The following is an 18,484-nucleotide window of genomic DNA, read 5'->3' as shown; positions in this document are numbered from 1 at the left end:
TTCCCTCCTCTCTCCGCCCCGTTCTCCACTTCCCTCCTCTCTCCGCCCTGTTCTCCTCTTCCCTCCTTTCTCCGACCTGTTCTCCACTTCCCTCATCTCTCCGCCCGTTCTCCTATTCCCTCTCTCCGCCCGTTCTCCTATTCCCTCTCTCCGCCCGTTCTCCTATTCCCTCTCTCCGCCCGTTCTCCTATTTCCTCTCTCCGCCCCGTTCTCCCCTTCCCTCATCTCTCCGCCCTGTTCTCCTCTTCCCTCCTCTCTCCGCCCCGTTCTCCTCTTCCCTCCTCTCTCCGCCCCGTTCTCCTCTTCCCTCATCTCTCCTCCCCGTTCTCCTTTTCCCTCTCTCCGCTCCGTTCTCCTCTTCCCTCATCTCTCCGCCCCATTCTCCTCTTCCCTCCTCTCTCCGCCCCGTTCTCCTCTTCCCTCCTCTCTCCGCTCCGTTCTCCACTTCCCTCCTCTCTCCGCCCCGTTCTCCTCTTCCCTCCCCTCCTCTCTCCGCCCCGTTCTCCTCTTCCCTCCTCTCTCCGCCCCGTTCTCCTCTTCCCTCATCTCTCCGCCCCGTTCTCCTCTTCCCTCCTCTCTCCGCCCCGTTCTCCTCTTCCCTCCTCTCTCCGCCCCGTTCTCCTCTTCCCCCCTCTCTCCGCCCCGTTCTCCACTTCCCTCCTCTCTCAGCCATGTTCTCCACTTCCCTCCTCTCTCCGCCCCGTTCTCCTCTTCCCTCCTCTCTCCGCCCCGTTCTCCTCTTCCCTCCCCTCTCCGCCCCGTTCTTCCCTTCCCTCCTCTCTCCGCCCCGTTCTCCTCTTCCCTCCCCTCTCCGCCCCGATCTTCCCTTCCCTCCTCTCGCCGCCCCGATCTTCCCTTCCCTCCTCTCTCCGCCCCGATCTTCCCTTCCCTCCTCTCTCCGCCCCGTTCTCCTCTTCCCTCCTCTCTCTGCCCCGTTCTCCTCTTCCCTCCTCTCTCCGCCCCGTTCTCCTCTTCCCTCCTCTCTCCGCCCCGTTCTCCTCTTCCCTCCTCTCTCTGCCCCGTTCTCCTCTTCCCCCCTCTCTCCGCCCCGTTCTCCTCTTCCCTCCTCTCTCCGCCCGTTCTCCTCTTCCCCTCCTCTCTCCGCCCCGTTCTCCTATTCCCTCCCCTCTCCGCCCCGTTCTCCTCTTCCCTCCTCTCTCCGCCCCGTTCTCCTCTTCCCTCCTCTCTCTGCCCCGTTCTCCTCTTCCCCCCTCTCTCCGCCCCGTTCTCCTCTTCCCTCCTCTCTCCGCCCGTTCTCCTCTTCCCCTCCTCTCTCCGCCCCGTTCTCCTATTCCCTCCCCTCTCCGCCCCGTTCTCCTCTTCCCTCCTCTCTCCGCCCCGTTCTCCTATTCCCTCCCCTCTCCGCCCCGTTCTCCTCTTCCTTCCCCTCTCCGCCCCGTTCTCCTTTTCCATCTCTGCCCCGTTCTTCCCTCCCCTCCCCTCTCTGCCCCGTTCTCCTCTTCCCTCCCCTCCTCTCTCCGCCCCGTTCTCCTCTTCCCTCCTCTCTCTGCCCCGTTCTCCTCTCCCCTCCTCTCTCCGCCCCGTTCTCCTCTTCCCTCCTCTCTCCGCCCCGTTCTCCTCTTCCCTCCTCTCTCCGCCCCGTTCTCCTCTTCCCTCCTCTCTCCGCCCCGTTCTCCTCTTCCCTCCCCTCTCTGCCCCGTTCTCCTCTTCCCTCCCCTCCTCTCTCCGCCCCGTTCTCCTCTTCCCTCCTCTCTCTGCCCCGTTCTCCTCTCCCCTCCTCTCTCCGCCCCGTTCTCCTCTTCCCTCCCCTCTCTGCCCCGTTCTCCTCTTCCCTCCCCTCCTCTCTCCGCCCCGTTCTCCTCTTCCCTCCTCTCTCTGCCCCGTTCTCCTCTCCCCTCCTCTCTCCGCCCCGTTCTCCTCTTCCCTCCTCTCTCCGCCCCGTTCTCCTCTTCCCTCCCCTCTCTGCCCCGTTCTCCTCTTCCCTCCCCTCCTCTCTCCGCCCCGTTCTCCTCTCCCCTCCTCTCTCCGCCCCGTTCTCCTCTCCCCTCCTCTCTCCGCTCCGTTCTCCTCTTCCCTCCTCTCTCCGCCCCGTTCTCCTCTTCCCTCCTCTCTCCGCCCGTTCTCCTCTTCCCTCATCTCTCCGCCCCGTTCTCCTCTTCCCTCTCTCCGCCCCGTTCTTCCCTTCCCTCCCCTCTCTGCCCCGTTCTCCTCTTCCCTCCCCTCTCTGCCCCGTTCTCCTCTTCCCTCCCCTCCTCTCTCCGCCCCGTTCTCCTCTTCCCTCCTCTCTCCGCCCCGTTCTCCTCTCCCCTCCTCTCTCCGCCCCGTTCTCCTCTTCCCTCCTCTCTCTGCCCCGTTCTCCTCTTCCCTCCTCTCTCCGCCCCGTTCTCCTATTCCCTCCTCTCTCCGCCCCGTTCTCCTCTTCCCTCCCCTCTCCGCCCCGGTCTTCCCTTCCCTCCTCTCTCCGCCCCGTTCTCCTCTTCCCTCCCCTCTCCGCCCCGTTCTCCTTTTCCCTCTCTCCGCCCCGTTCTTCCCTTCCCTCCTCTCTCTGCCCCGTTCTCCTCTTCCCTCCCCTCCTCTCTCTGCCCCGTTCTCCTCTTCCCTCCCCTCCTCTCTCCGCCCCGTTCTCCTCTTCCCTCCTCTCTCCGCCCCGTTCTCCTCTTCCCTCCTCTCTCCGCCCCGTTCTCCTCTTCCCTCCTCTCTCCGCCCCGTTCTCCTCTTCCCTCATCTCTCCGCCCCGTTCTCCTCTTCCCTCTCTCCGCCCCGTTCTCCTCTTCCCTCCTCTCTCTGCCCCGTTCTCCTCTTCCCTCCTCTCTCCGCCCCGTTCTCCTCTTCCCTGCTCTCTCCGCCCCGTTCTCCACTTCCCTCCACTCTCCGCCCCGTTCTCTTCGCCCCTCCTCTCTCCGCCCCGTTCTCCTCTTCGCTCCTCTCTCCGCCCCGTTCTCCTCTTCCCTCATCTCTCCGCCCCGTTCTCCTCTTCCCTCCTCTCTCTGCCCCGTTCTCCTCTTCCCTCCTCTCTCCGCCCCGTTCTCCTCTTCCCTGCTACCTCCGCCCCGTTCTCCACTTCCCTCCTCTCTCCGCCCTATTCTCTTCTCCCCTCCTCTCTCCGCCCCGTTCTCCTCTTCACTCCTCTCTCCGCCCTGTTCTCCTTTTCCCTCCCCTCCCCTCTCCGCCCTGTTCTCCTCTCCCCTCCTCTCTCCGCCCCGTTCTCCCCTTCCCTCCTCTCTCTACCCCGTTCTCCTTTTCCCTCTCTCCGCCCCGTTCTTCCCTCCTCTCTCTGCCCCGTTCTCCTCTTCCCTCCCCTCCTCTCTCCGCCCCGTTCTCCTTTTCCCTCTCTCTGCCCCGTTCTTCCCTTCCCTCCTCTCTCTGCCCCGTTCTCCTCTTCCCTCCCCGTCTCTCTCTGCCCCGTTCTCCTCTTCCCTCCCCTCCTCTCTCCGCCCCGTTCTCCTCTTCCCTCCTCTCTCTGCCCCGTTCTCCTCTTCCCTCCCCTCCCCTCTCTGCCCCGTTCTCCTCTTCCCTCTTTCCGCCCCGTTCTCCTTTTCCCTCCCCTCTCTGCCCCGTTCTCCTTTTCCCTCTCTCCGCCCCGTTCTCCTTTTCCTTCCCCTCTCCGCCCCGTTCTCCTCTTCCCTCCTCTCTCCGCCCCGTTCTCCTTTTCCTTCCCCTCTCCGCCCCGTTCTCCTTTTCCCTCCTCTCTCTACCCCGTTCTCCTTTTCCCTCTCTCCGCCCCGTTCTTCCCTCCTCTCTCTGCCCCGTTCTCCTCTTCCCTCCCCTCCTCTCTCCGCCCCGTTCTCCTTTTCCCTCTCTCTGCCCCGTTCTTCCCTTCCCTCCTCTCTCTGCCCCGTTCTCCTCTTCCCTCCCCTCCTCTCTCCGCCCCGTTCTCCACTTCCCTCCTCTCTTCGCCCCGTTCTCCTCTTCCCTTCTCTCTCCGCCCCGTTCTCCTCTTCCCTCCTCTCTCCGCCCCGTTCTCCTCTCCCCTCCTCTCTCCGCCCCGTTCTCCTCTTCCCTGCTCTCTCTGCCCCGTTCTCCTCTTCCCTCCTCTCTCCGCCCCGTTCTCCTCTCATCTCCTCTCTCCGCCCCGTTCTCCTCTTCCCTCCTCTCTCCGCCCCGTTCTCCTCTTCCCTCCTCTCTCCGCCCCGTTCTCCTCTTCCCTCCTCTCTCCGCCCCGTTCTCCTCTTCCCTCCTCTCTCCGCCCCGTTCTCCTCTTCGCTCCTCTCTCCGCCCCGTTCTCCTCTTCCCTCCTCTCTCCGCCCCGTTCTCCTCTTCGCTCCTCTCTCCGCCCCGTTCTCCTCTCCCCTCCTCTCTCCGCCCCGTTCTCCTCTCCCCTCCTCTCTCCGCCCCGTTCTCCTCTCCCCTCCTCTCTCCGCCCCGTTCTCCTCTCCCCTCCTCTCTCCGCCCCGTTCTCCTCTTCCCTCCTCTCTCCGCCCCGTTCTCCTCTCCCCTCCTCTCTCCGCCCCGTTCTCCTCTTCGCTCCTCTCTCCGCCCCGTTCTCCTCTTCCCTCATCTCTCCGCCCCGTTCTCCTCTCCCCTCCTCTCTCCGCCCCGTTCTCCTCCTCCAATACCATCAGAATGCTGTTGGGAACACTCAAAGTGTGGGACTGTCACAATGACGACATCCTCTAATTGTTCCTGACAGCTGTGTGTGTGTGTGTGTGTGTGTGTGTGTGTGTGTGTGTGTGTGTGTGTGTGTGTGTCGCTTCCCAAAGCAGCCTCCTCTGCTCCTTGTTAGTTACCCTTTGTTGCTATGTCAAACAGTAATGGTCGTGAGGCTTGTATTGTATAAACATTCGTTGCTCATATCTAATGGTTTCAGTGCCTCCTTCCTCAAGAGGGCAATGGTTATGGTTGTGTGTTATAGGCACCCTACTTAGGTAGCCTAGCTGGTATAGGTCACCCTACTTAGGCAGCCTAGCTGGTATAGGCACCCTTCTTAGGCAGCCTAGCTGTTATAGGCACCCTACTTAGGCAGCCTAGCTGTTATAGGCACCCTACTTAGGCAGCCTAGCTGTTATAGGCACCCTACTTAGGCAGCCTAGCTGTTATAGGCACCCTACTTAGGCAGCCTTGCTGTTATAGGCACCCTACTTAGGCAGCCTAGCTGTTATAGGCACCCTTCTTAGGCAGCCTAGCTGTTATAGGCACCCTACTTAGGCAGCCTAGCTGTTATAGGCACGCAACTTAGGCAGCCTAGCTGTTATAGGCACCCTACTTAGGCAGCCTAGCTGTTATAGGCACCCTACTTAGGCAGCCTAGCTGTTATAGGCACCCTACTTAGGCAGCCTAGCTGTTATAGGCACCCTACTTAGGCAGCCTAGCTGTTATAGGCACCCTACTTAGGCAGCCTAGCTGTTATAGGCACCCTACTTAGGCAGCCTAGCTGTTATAGGTCACCCTACTTAGGTAGCCTAGCTGTTATAGGCACCCTACTTAAGTAGCCTAGCTGTTATCGGCACCCTACTTAGGCAGCCTAGCTGTTACAGGCACCCAACTTAGGCAGCATAGCTGTTATAGGCACCCTACTTAGGTAGCCTAGCTGTTATAGGCACCCTACTTAGGTAGCCTAGCTGTTATAGGCACCCTACTTAAGTAGCCTAGCTGTTATAGGCACCCTACTTAGGCTGCCTAGCTGTTATAGGCACCCTACTTAGGTAGCCTAGCTGTTATAGGCACCCTACGTAGTTAGCCTAGCTGTTATAGGCACCCTACTTAAGTAGCCTAGCTGTTATAGGCAGCCTACTTAAGTAGCCTAGCTGTTATAGGTCACCCTACTTAGGCAGCCTAGCTGTTACAGGCACCCAACTTAGGCAGCATAGCTGTTATAGGCACCCTACTTAGGTAGCCTAGCTGTTATAGGCACCCTACTTAAGTAGCCTAGCTGTTATAGGCACCCTACTTAAGTAGCCTAGCTGTTATCGGCACCCTACTTAGGCAGCCTAGCTGTTACAGGCACCCAACTTAGGCAGCATAGCTGTTATAGGCACCCTACTTAGGTAGCCTAGCTGTTATAGGCACCCTACTTAGGTAGCCTAGCTGTTATAGGCACCCTACTTAAGTAGCCTAGCTGTTATAGGCACCCTACTTAGGCTGCCTAGCTGTTATAGGCACCCTACTTAGGTAGCCTAGCTGTTATAGGCACCCTACGTAGTTAGCCTAGCTGTTATAGGCACCCTACTTAAGTAGCCTAGCTGTTATAGGCACCCTACTTAAGTAGCCTAGCTGTTATAGGCAGCCTACTTAAGTAGCCTAGCTGTTATAGGTCACCCTACTTAGGCTGCCTAGCTGTTATAGGTCACCCTACTTAGTTCAGCCTAGCTGTTATAGGTCACCCTACTTAGTTCAGTCTAGCTGTTATAGGTCACCCTACTTAGTTCAGCCTAGCTGTTATAGGTCACCCTACTTAGTTCAGCCTAGCTGTTATAGGTCACCCTACTTAGTTCAGCCTAGCTGTTATAGGTCACCCTACTTAGTTCAGCCTAGCTGTTATAGGTCAGCCTACTTAGTTCAGCCTAGCTGTTATAGGTCACCCTACTTAGTTCAGTCTAGCTGTTATAGGTCACCCTACTTAGTTCAGCCTAGCTGTTATAGGTCACCCTACTTAGTTCAGCCTAGCTGTTATAGGTCACCCTACTTAGTTCAGCCTAGCTGTTATAGGTCGCCCTACTTAGTTCAGCCTAGCTGTTATAGGTCACCCTACTTAGGCTGCCTAGCTGTTATAGGTCACCCTACTTAGTTCAGCCTAGCTGTTATAGGTCACCCTACTTAGTTCAGCCTAGCTGTTATAGGTCACCCTACTTAGTTCAGCCTAGCTGTTATAGGTCACCCTACTTAGTTCAGCCTAGCTGTTATAGGTCACCCTACTTAGTTCAGCCTAGCTGTTATAGGTCACCCTACTTAGTTCAGCCTAGCTGTTATAGGTCACCCTACTTAGTTCAGTCTAGCTGTTATATGTCACCCTACTTAGTTCAGCCTAGCTGTTATAGGTCACCCTACTTAGTTCAGCCTAGCTGGTATATGTCACCCTACTTAGTTCAGCCCAGCTGGTATAGGTCACCCTACTTAGTTCAGCCTAGCTGTTATTGGTCACCCTACTTAGTTCAGTCTAGCTGGTATAGGTCACCCTACTTAGTTCAGTCTAGCTGTTATAGGTCACCCTACTTAGTTCAGCCTAGCTGTTATAGGTCACCCTACTTAGTTCAGCCTAGCTGTTATAGGTCACCCTACTTAGTTCAGCCTGGCTGTTATAGGTCACCCTACTTAGTTCAGCCTAGCTGTTATAGGTCACCCTACTTAGTTCAGCCTAGCTGTTATAGGTCACCCTACTTAGTTCAGCCTAGCTGTTATAGGTCACCCTACTTAGTTCAGCCTGGCTGTTATTGGTCACCCTACTTAGTTCAGTCTAGCTGTAATTGGTCACCCTACTTAGTTCAGCCTAGCTGTTATTGGTCACCCTACTTAGTTCAGTCTAGCTGTTATAGGTCACCCTACTTAGTTCAGTCTAGCTGCTACAGGTCACCCTACTTAGTTCAGCCTGACTGTTATAGGTCACCCTACTTAGTTCAGCCTAGCTGTTATAGGTCACCCTACTTAGTTCAGCCTGGCTGTTATAGGTCACCCTACTTAGTTCAGCCTAGCTGCTACAGGTCACCCTACTTAGTTCAGCCTGGCTGTTATAGGTCACCATACTTAGTTCAGTCTAGCTGTTATAGGTCACTCTACTTAGGCTGCCTAGCTGTTATAGGTCATCCTACTTAGTTCAGCCTAGCTGTTATAGGTCACCCTACTTAGTTCAGTCTAGCTGTTATAGGTCACCCTACTTAGTTCAGCCTAGCTGTTATAGGTCACCCTACTTAGTTCAGCCTAGCTGTTATAGGTCACCCTACTTAGTTCAGCCTAGCTGTTATAGGTCACCCTACTTAGTTCAGCCTAGCTGTTATAGGTCAGCCTACTTAGTTCAGCCTAGCTGTTATAGGTCAGCCTACTTAGTTCAGCCTAGCTGTTATAGGTCACCCTACTTAGTTCAGTCTAGCTGGTATAGGTCACCCTACTTAGTTCAGTCTAGCTGGTATAGGTCACCCTACTTAGTTCAGTCTAGCTGGTATAGGTCACCCTACTTAGTTTATAGCTTGTTGTGACCAACATGCAGAAGTCCTTAGGACAAATACCCCATTCTCTGATTTATATGATTCGTTTTTAAAAGGTTTTGAGGAAGTTTATTTGTTGTCTTTTACCATAATTCCTTTATCTTGTGACACAACACTGATTAACACTAATTTAGATGATGCTGGTGTGTGTTCAGGTTATTGATTATCTCCCCAGAATAACACAACGTGTGTGTTCCCAACACAAAACTCATAAAACACACAAGGTTTAACCATATGATGCTAAATACCCACTACCTGTGTTTGTTACTGTTGCGTAAAGTAACAAATAACACGCTCATTTATCAAAACTCTGTGTGTTTCCGTTCTCAACCATAACAGATGATATATCCTGAGTCGCCACGGAAACTACCGCTGTTTACTGTACAATCACCCCAACGCTCTCTGTGTCTGTGTTCTCTCTCTCTCATTGGCTCGCTCTCGCTCTCTGTCTTGTATATATTAATTATGAATGCATTGTCATGCACTTCCACCCTTCATCTGGATTCTCTCTATTCACCTTGATCATCTTAACTGCACCTGAAGTGGCCCTGATTAGGTGTGTGTGTGTGTGTGTGTGTGACTTCGGGCTGGTGATGGATGTCTCTGGAGACGATTAAAGGAGAGAAACAAGAGGGGATGGACAGTTTGTAATGGGGGGGGGTCTTTCCCAGCCAGCCAGAGTTCTAACCTTGAGTTCACCAGTGATTACATCTGAATACCAAGGATGAAATTCATATTGGTATATCGACGTATCTTATTGTCTCTGTCTCTCTCTCTCTGTCTCTGTCTCTTTCTCTCTCTGTCTCTGTCTCTGTCTCTCTCTGTCTCTCTCTCTCTGTCTCTGTCTCTCTCTCTCTCTCCACCTCTGTCTCTGTCTCTTTCTCTCTCTGTCTCTGTCTCTCTCTCTCTGTCTCTCTCTCTGTCTCTCTCTCTCTCTCTCTCTGTCTCTCTCTCTCTCTCTGTCTCTGTCTCTCTCTCTCTCTCTGTCTCTCTCCACCTCTCTGTCTCTCTCTCTGCAGGGTAAAGTAGCCCAGACAGCCTGCATGTCAGCCTGTAAGCATCTCTCCACCTCTCTGCTCCAGCTGCTGCTGGAGACAGACGTCCGACAGGTGTCTATGGGAGCTCTGCAGCAGTTCAACACAGACGTCAAGGAGTGCGAGAGTGAGTACACACACACTCACACACACTCACACACACTCACACACACACACACACACACACACACACACACACACACACACACACACACACACACACACTCATCTGCCCATTTTAAACAAGACAAAACATAGAAGAAACACAATCTAATGAAACACGCTAACCACACACACGGCCCCAATCTACTGGATCTGACCTCACTAGCACACAGCACACACGCCACAGCTAACACACACGCCACAGCTAACACACACGCCACAGCTAACACACACGCCACAGCTAACACACACGCCACAGCTAACACACACGCCACAGCTAACACACACGCCACAGCTAACACACACGCCACAGCTAACACACACGCCACAGCTAACACACACGCCACAGCTAACACACACGCCACAGCTAACACACACGCCACAGCTAACACACACGCCACAGCTAACACACACGCCACAGCTAACACACACGCCACAGCTAACACACACGCCACAGCTAACACACACGCCACAGCTAACACACACGCCACAGCTAACACACACGCCACAGCTAACACACACGCCACAGCTAACACACACGCCACAGCTAACACACACGCCACAGCTAACACACACGCCACAGCTAACACACACGCCACAGCTAACACACACGCCACAGCTAACACACACGCCACAGCTAACACACACGCCACAGCTAACACACACGCCACAGCTAACACACACGCCACAGCTAACACACACGCCACAGCTAACACACACGCCACAGCTAACACACACGCCACAGCTAACACACACGCCACAGCTAACACACACGCCACAGCTAACACACACGCCACAGCTAACACACACGCCACAGCTAACACACACGACACAGCTAACACACACGACACAGCTAACACACACGACACAGCTAACACACACGACACAGCTAACACACACGACACAGCTAACACACACGACACAGCTAACACACACGACACAGCTAACACACACGACACAGCTAACACACACGACACAGCTAACACACACGACACAGCTAACACACACGACACAGCTACACGCACACCACGACACAGCTAACACACACGACACAGCTAACACACACGACACAGCTAACACACACGACACAGCTAACACACACGACACAGCTAACACACACGACACAGCTAACACACACGACACAGCTAACACACACGACACCGCTAACACACACGACACCGCTAACACACACGACACCGCTAACACACGACACAGCTAACACAGACAGCACACACGCCACAGCTAGCACAGACAGCACACACGCCACAGCTAACACACAGACAGCACACACACACACAGACAGCACACACACACACAGACAGCACACACACACACAGACAGCACACACACACACAGACAGCACACACACACACAGAGACAGCACACACACACACAGAGACAGCACACACACACACAGAGACAGCACACACACACACAGAGACAGCACACACACACACAGAGACAGCACACACACACACAGAGACAGCACACACACACACAGAGACAGCACACACACACACAGAGACAGCACACACACACACAGAGACAGCACACACACACACAGAGACAGCACACACACACACAGAGACAGCACACACACACACAGAGACAGCACACACACACACACAGACAGCACACACACACACACAGACAGCACACGCACACACACAGACAGCACACGCACACACACAGACAGCACACGCACACACACACAGACAGCACACGCACACACACACAGACAGCACACGCACACACACACAGACAGCACACGCACACACACACAGACAGCACACGCACACACACACAGACAGCACACGCACACACACACAGACAGCACACGCACACACACACACAGACAGCACACGCACACACACACACAGACAGCACACGCACACACACACACAGACAGCACACGCACACACACACACAGACAGCACACGCACACACACACACAGACAGCACACGCACACACACACAGACAGCACACGCACACACACACAGACAGCACACACACACACACACAGACAGCACACACACACACACACAGACAGCACACACACACACACACAGACAGCACACACACACACACACAGACAGACAGCACACACACACACACAGACAGCACACACACAGACACACACACCACCGGACTGGGTTACAGGGTCGTACCAGAGTGTTGGTTCTTTGTGTTGAATCCCTCCATCAACTGTACTTGGGTCCATATAATACCATGTAGTGCCATGTAGTGCCATGTAGTGCCATGTAGTACCATGTAGTACCATGTAGTACCATATAGTACCATATAGTACCATATAGTACCATATAGTACCATATAGTACCATATAGTACCATATAGTACCATATAGTACCATATAATACCATATAGTACCATATAGTATCATATAATACCATATAATACCATATAGTACCTAGATGGTAATTTTCCATGAAGAAAAATGACATGAATTGTATCAACTCTATAAACGTGTATTTTTTGTTCTGGCAGTAGATAGGATAACCTGAACATTTGAAGGTTGGTTTGGTGACGCTAACTTCAAGAGTTACTGTTGGTCGGGTTATTTTATGCTAATATATGCGCATTTATATAGTTATAGTTGATAAAAGTTTTACATAATTTGAAGTTAGGATAACCCTAAACATGTAAAAGCTGGTTTGGTGTATCTAGCTTGAACGGTTCAAGAGTTAGAGGTTGGGGTAATTTAATGCTCATGTATGTCAGTTGTGGTCAGTAGTGGTTGTGGTCAGTAGTGGTTGTGGTCAGTAGTGGTTGTGGTCAGTAGTGGTTGTGGTCAGTAGTGGTTGTGGTCAGTAGTGGTTGTGGTCAGTAGTGGTTGTGGTCAGTAGTGGTTGTGGTCAGTAGTGGTTGTGGTCAGTAGTGGTTGTGGTCAGTAGTGGTTGTGGTCAGTAGTTGTGTGGTTGTGGTCAATAGTTGTGTGGTTGTGGTCAATAGTTGTGTGGTTGTGGTCAATAGTTGTGTGGTTGTGGTCAATAGTTGTGTGGTTGTGGTCAATAGTTGTGTGGTTGTGGTCAATAGTTGTGTGGTTGTGGTCAATAGTTGTGTGGTTGTGGTCAATAGTAGTGGTTGTGGTCAATAGTAGTGGTTGTGTGGTTGTGGTCAATGGTTGTGGTCAGTAGTTGTGGTCAACAGTTGTGTTCAATAGTTGTGTGGTTGTGGTCAATAGTTGTATGGTTGTGGTCAATAGTAGTGGTTGTGTGGTTGTGGTCAGTAGTTGTGGTTGTGGTCAGTAGTTGTGTTCAATAGTAGTATGGTTGTGGTCAATAGTAGTGGTTGTATGGTTGTGGTCAATAGTAGTGGTTGTGTGGTTGTGGTCAATAGTAGTGGTTGTGGTCAGTAGTTGTGTTCAATAGTTGTATGGTTGTGGTCAATAGTTGTATGGTTGTGGTCAGTGGTTGTGTTCAATAGTTGTGTGGTTGTGTTCAATAGTTGTGTGGTTGTGTTCAATAGTTGTGTGGTTGTGGTCAGTAGTTGTATGGTTGTGGTTAGTAGTAGTGGTTGTGTGGTTGTGGTCAATAGTTGTGGTTGTGGTCAGTAGTTGTGGTTGTGGTCAGTAGTTGTGGTCAATAGTTGTGTGGTTGTGGTCAATAGTTGTGGTTGTGCTCAGTAGTTGTATAGTTGTGGTCAATAGTAGTTGTGTGGTTATGGTCAATAGTTGTATGGTGGTGCTCAGTAGTTGTATGGTTGTGGTCAATAGTAGTTGTGTGGTTGTGGTCAGTAGTTGTATGGTTGTGGTCAATAGTAGTTGTGTGGTTGTGGTCAATAGTTGTGGTCAATAGTTGTGGTTGTGGTCAATAGTTGTGGTTGTGGTCAATAGTTGTGGTCAATAGTAGTGGTTGTGGTCAGTGGTTGTGTTCAATAGTTGTGTGGTTGTGTTCAATAGTTGTATGGTTGTGGTCAATAGTTGTATGGTTGTGGTCAGTGGTTGTCTAAATTACAGTTGTTGCATGTGCAAACCGAAAGAAGGACGATGAGAAGTGATTGGATGAAATATGAACAGAGACAGCTTCGATCGATCAAATCAGAGCAGCAGGATCATTCTATAGCCCGCCCTTTTCTTTACAGACAGGCAAAATAGTCCGTTTTTTTTCCACAAATCAAATTTTATTTGTCACATGCACCGAATACAACAGGTGTAAGTAGACCTTACAGTGAAATGCTTACTTACAAGCCCTTAACCAACAATTCAGTTTTAAGAAAATACCCCCCCCAAAAAAGTAACAGATAAGAATAACAAATAATTAAAGAGCAGCAGTAAATAACAATAGGACACCGGTGTCGAGGTAATTGAGGTAATATGTACATGTAGGTAGAGTTATTTAAGTGACTATGCATAGATAATTAGAGAGAGTAGCAATGCAAATAGTCCGGGTAGCCATTTGATTAGCTGTTCAGGAGTCTTATGGCTTGGGGGTAGAAGTTGTTTAGAAGTCTTTTGGACCTAGACTTGGCTACCGGTACCGCTTGCCGTGCGGTAGCAGAGAGAACAGTCTAGGGTGGCTGGAGTCTTTGACAATCTTTAGGTCCTTCCTCTGACACCGCCTGGTATAGATGTCCTGGATGGCAGGAAGCTTGGCCCCAGTGATGGACTGGGCCGCGCGCACTACCCTCTGTAGTGTCTTGCAGTCGGAGGCTGAGCAGTTGCCATACCAGGTGGTGATGCAACCTGTCAGGATGCTCTCGATGGTGCAGCTGTAAAACCTTTTGTGGATATGAGGACCCAGGCCAAATCTTTTCAGTCTCCTGAGGGGGAAATAGGTTTTGTCATGCCCTCTTCACGACTATCTTGGTGTGCTTGGACCATGTTAGTTTGTTGGCGATGTGGACGTCGAGGAACTTGAAGTTGAGTTATTTAGAGCACGGGGCACGATCCTGAGGAAGACGAAGCTATTGAGCAATATAAATCTTCACTGTATCAATTCAGGTCGTCCAGATTGGGGAAGCATTAGAAATCTTTACGCTAGCTGTTCGGTACCACACAGATTGACAAATCATGGGAATTTGACGTGCTATTTAGATGCGGTCTGTGGATTAAAAGAGGGATTTAAAAAAAAAAAAAAATACATTTTAGAATAAGGCTGTAATGTTTTTAAAAAGTCAAGGGGTCTGTATACTTTCCGAATGAACCGTAATGTCTTTGGCAAAGTGATCCAAGTAGCTGACGTGTCACTAGTTGTATTTACAAAGAACTGAAGTTTGAAGTGATGTCACAATGAAAAGGTTTAAAAACGTGAATGAAGACAAAATAACCTCCACAAAAATAATGTTGTTTAAAAAGTATAGATGATATCAACAGTTGTGTACAAACACACTGTGGGGCAAGAAGGGAGCCTAGTGGTTAGAGCGTTGGACTAGTAACCGAAAGGTTGCAAGATCGAATCCCTGAGCTGACAAGGTACAAATCTGTCGTTCTGCCCCCTGAACAAAGGCAGTTAACACACTGTTCCTAGACCGTCATTGAAAATAAGAATTTATTCTTAACTGACTTGCCTAGTTAAAGATTAAATCAAAAATAAATAAAAAATACACAGTGTACAAAACATTAGGTACTTTCCATGGCCGACTGACCAGTTGAATAGAGATGAAAGCTATGATCCTGTATTGATGTCCTGATAAATCCACTTCAATCAGTGTAGATGATGAAGAGTAGACAGGTTATAGAAGAATTGTTAAGCCTTGAGACATGGATTGTGTGTGTGTGCCATTCAGAGGGTGAAGGGGCAAGACAAAAGATTTAAAGTGCCTTTGAACGGGGGTTTGGTAGTAGGCGCCATGTTTGTGTCAAGAACTGCAACGCTGCTGGGTTTTTCTACGTTTCCCGTGTGTATCAAGAATGGTCCACCACCCAAAGGACATCCAGCCAACTTGACACAACTGTGGGAAGCATTGGAGTCAACATGGACCCAGCATCCCTGTGGAACGCTTTCCACACCTTGTAGAGTCCATGCTGCTTTAATGCCCGTCTTTCCATCTCTCTCTTTCCAAACACATATTTTCCAGAATTTCCCTGTAGTTCTTAAAGCTCATCATGAAGACTCCTCTGTCCTGTAGTTCTCCATTTTACCCACAGGTGGCGCTATACAAACACGTTTTCCACACACACTGTCTCACCTCCTTTGTCAGGGCAAATGGGCATTGAGGCATCCCAAGCAGAGAGAGAGAGAGAGAGAGAGGGAGGGAGGGAGGGAGAAAGGGAGGGAGGGAGGGAGAGAGGGAGGGAGAGAAGAGGATGCTGACAAATTGCCAGGGTTCTCAATTAGAGCAAGGGGCAGGTTGTGCACGTGTTCGATAGAACAGTGGGGTAAACTTAACGTAATGTGACAGGCGTGCTGCGTCTTGGAGGGGTTACTGGGTTACGGAAAGGGGAGAATTAGAGGGAGTAATTATAGATGGCGTCTTCAGGGGGTGATAAAATGTATGAGGACACGTTTGGTGGAGTGGGCTAAGGCTATGAGGAAGCGCTTTGGGGTCAGGAACATAGATGGTGTGTGTGATTGAGGAGAGGATCTGAGTACTGTGGTAGGGTAGAGAACATTTGACACTGGTACACACACACACACACAACAGTGTTGGGCTGTTGCTAATCTTTTTCACCTCGACTACGCTGGGATCTATACACCATCACATCAACCATTTTCCACGCCCGTGTGACCCCAACACACACACCTTGTTTACCGCATCGTACCATTGAGCCAAGAAGCACATCTAAACTCAAAATGATCCCCCCCCCCCCCGTCCCTCAACAAGCAAACTCTCTCGCCCGAGCATTTCTGTCTCTCACGCCTGTTCCGGAGTAGCCCAAATGCAACCTCCCCGGGCCTAAGAAAACACAGTCGCTAACAACTAAACTCTCACCTCTCGTTCCTCACTAATCCCTAGTAACCCATCAAGTTCAAATTCTAAACCACCACAGAAGAACAGACACCAGGGTTGACCCCCCCCCCCCCCCCCCCAGCCAAGTTCAAATTCTAAACCACCACAGAAGAACAGACACCAGGGTTGACCCCCCCCCCCCCCCCCCCCCAGCCAAGTTCAAATTCTAAACCACCACAGAAGAACAGACACCAGGGTTGAACCCCCCCCCCCCCCCCCACAGCCAAGTTCAAATTCTAAACCACCACAGAAGAACAGACACCAGGGTTGACCCCCCCCCCCCCAGCCAAGTTCAAATTCTAAACCACCACAGAAGAACAGACACCAGGGTTGAACCCCCCCCCCCTCCCCCCAGCCAAGTTCAAATACCTAAATGTAACTCTCACCTCTAAAACAACTAAAACTAGTTTCTCATCATTATGATCTAGGATCAGGTTCCCCTCTGTCCATGTATTGTAGGATCAGGTTCCCCCCCTGTCCATGTAGTCATTTTCATTATGATCTAGGATCAGGTTCCCCTCTGTCCATGTTATTGTAGGATCAGGTTCCCCCCCGTCCATGTAGTCATATTCATTATGATCTAGGATCAGGTTCCCCTCTGTCCATGTAGTCTGGGATCAGGTTCCCCCCCTGTCCATGTAGTCATATTCATTATGATCTAGGATCAGGTTCCCCTCTGTCCATGTAGTCTAGGATCAGGTCCCCCCCCTGTCCATGTATTCTGATTCATTATGATCTAGGATCAGGTTCCCCCCCTGTCCATGTAGTCATATTCATTATGATCTAGGATCAGGTTCCCCCCCTGTCCATGTATTCTAGGATCAGGTTCCCCTCTGTCCATGTATTCTAGGATCAGGTTCCCCTCTGTCCATGTAGTCATATTCATTATGATCTAGGATCAGGTTCCCCTCTGTCCATGTATTCTAGGATCAGGTTCCCCTCTGTCCATGTAGTCATATTCATTATGATCTAGGATCAGGTTCCCCTCTGTCCATGTATTCATATTCATTATGATCTAGGATCAGGTTCCCCTCTGTCCATGTATTCTGATTCATTATGATCTAGCATCAGGTTCCACTCTGTCCATGTAATCTGATTCATTATGATCTAGGATCAGGTTCCCCTCTGTCCATGTATTCTAGGATCAGGTTCCCCTCTGTCCATGTATTCTGATTCATTATGAACTAGCATCAGGTTCCCCTCTGTCCATGTATTCTGATTCATTATGATCTAGGATCAGGTTCCCCTCTGTCCATGTAGTCTAGGATCAGGTTCCCCTCTGTCCATGTAGTCATATTCATTATGATCTAGGATCAGGTTCCCCTCTGTCCATGTAGTCTAGGATCAGGTTCCCCTCTGTCCATGTAGTCATATTCATTATGATCTAGGATCAGTTTCCCCTCTGTCCATGTATTCTAGGATCAGGTTCCCCTCTGTCCATGTAGTCATATTCATTATGATCTAGGATCAGGTTCCCCCCCTGTCCATGTAGTCATATTCATTATGATCTAGGATCAGGTTCCCCTCTGTCCATGTATTCTAGGATCAGGTTCCCCCCCTGTCCATGTAGTCATATTCATTATGATCTAGGATCAGGTTCCACTCTGTCCATGTAATCTGATTCATTATGATCTAATATCAGTTTCCCCTCTGTCCATGTAGTCATATTCATTATGATCTAGGATCAGGTTCCCCCCCTGTCCATGTATTCTAGGATCAGGTTCCCCTCTGTCCATGTATTCTAGGATCAGGTTCCCCTCTGTCCATGTAGTCTAGGATCAGGTTCCCCTCTGTCGATGTAGTCATATTCATTATGAACTAGGATCAGGTTCCCCTCTGTCCATGTATTCTAGGATCAGGTTCCCCTCTGTCCATGTAATCTGATTCATTATGATCTAGGATCAGGTTCCCCTCTGTCCATGTAGTCTAGGATCAGGTTCCCCCCTGTCCATGTAGTCATATCCATTATGATCTAGGATCAGGTTCCCCTCTGTCCATGTAGTCTAGGATCAGGTTCCCCTCTGTCCATGTAATCTGATTCATTATGATCTGAAAGGCCAAACTGATCCTAGATCAGTACTCCTACTCAGACGCTTTGTGAATACCGGCCCTGGAAGACCTTACTCTCCAACAAGGAAGACCCCATTCCCCCTCTCCTGTCATCTGTCTGTCAATCTCCCGGAGCATGCTGAATTCTGTCCATTCTTTAATTTCTCTCACTTTCTCGCCCCCCCCCCTCTCCTTTATTCATTGGTTCTGTCGTTCCCACAGGGTTTGCCAGA

The 18,484-nt window shown here is 50.9% G+C and overlaps 1 protein-coding gene across 1 annotated transcript in view; it reads left to right on the top strand.

Moving 5' to 3' along the window:
• exoc6b (exocyst complex component 6B) overlaps positions 1-18,484 on the top strand; it is a 178,021-nt gene that overhangs the window by 159,432 nt on the left and 105 nt on the right. The window contains exons 19-20 of the mRNA XM_055911912.1: positions 9,116-9,257; positions 18,474-18,484. The exon at positions 18,474-18,484 is cut by the window's right edge and continues 105 nt beyond it. Of these exons, the coding sequence (XP_055767887.1) occupies positions 9,116-9,257; positions 18,474-18,484 (153 nt within the window). The remainder of the gene's footprint in view (positions 1-9,115; positions 9,258-18,473) is intronic.

This window comes from Salvelinus fontinalis, unplaced genomic scaffold (assembly GCF_029448725.1).
Source record: "Salvelinus fontinalis isolate EN_2023a unplaced genomic scaffold, ASM2944872v1 scaffold_0106, whole genome shotgun sequence".
NCBI classification, from domain to species: domain Eukaryota; kingdom Metazoa; phylum Chordata; class Actinopteri; order Salmoniformes; family Salmonidae; genus Salvelinus; species Salvelinus fontinalis.
The sequence above is the reverse complement of the archived record's forward strand: the minus strand, read 5'-3'. Positions and strand labels throughout refer to the sequence as shown.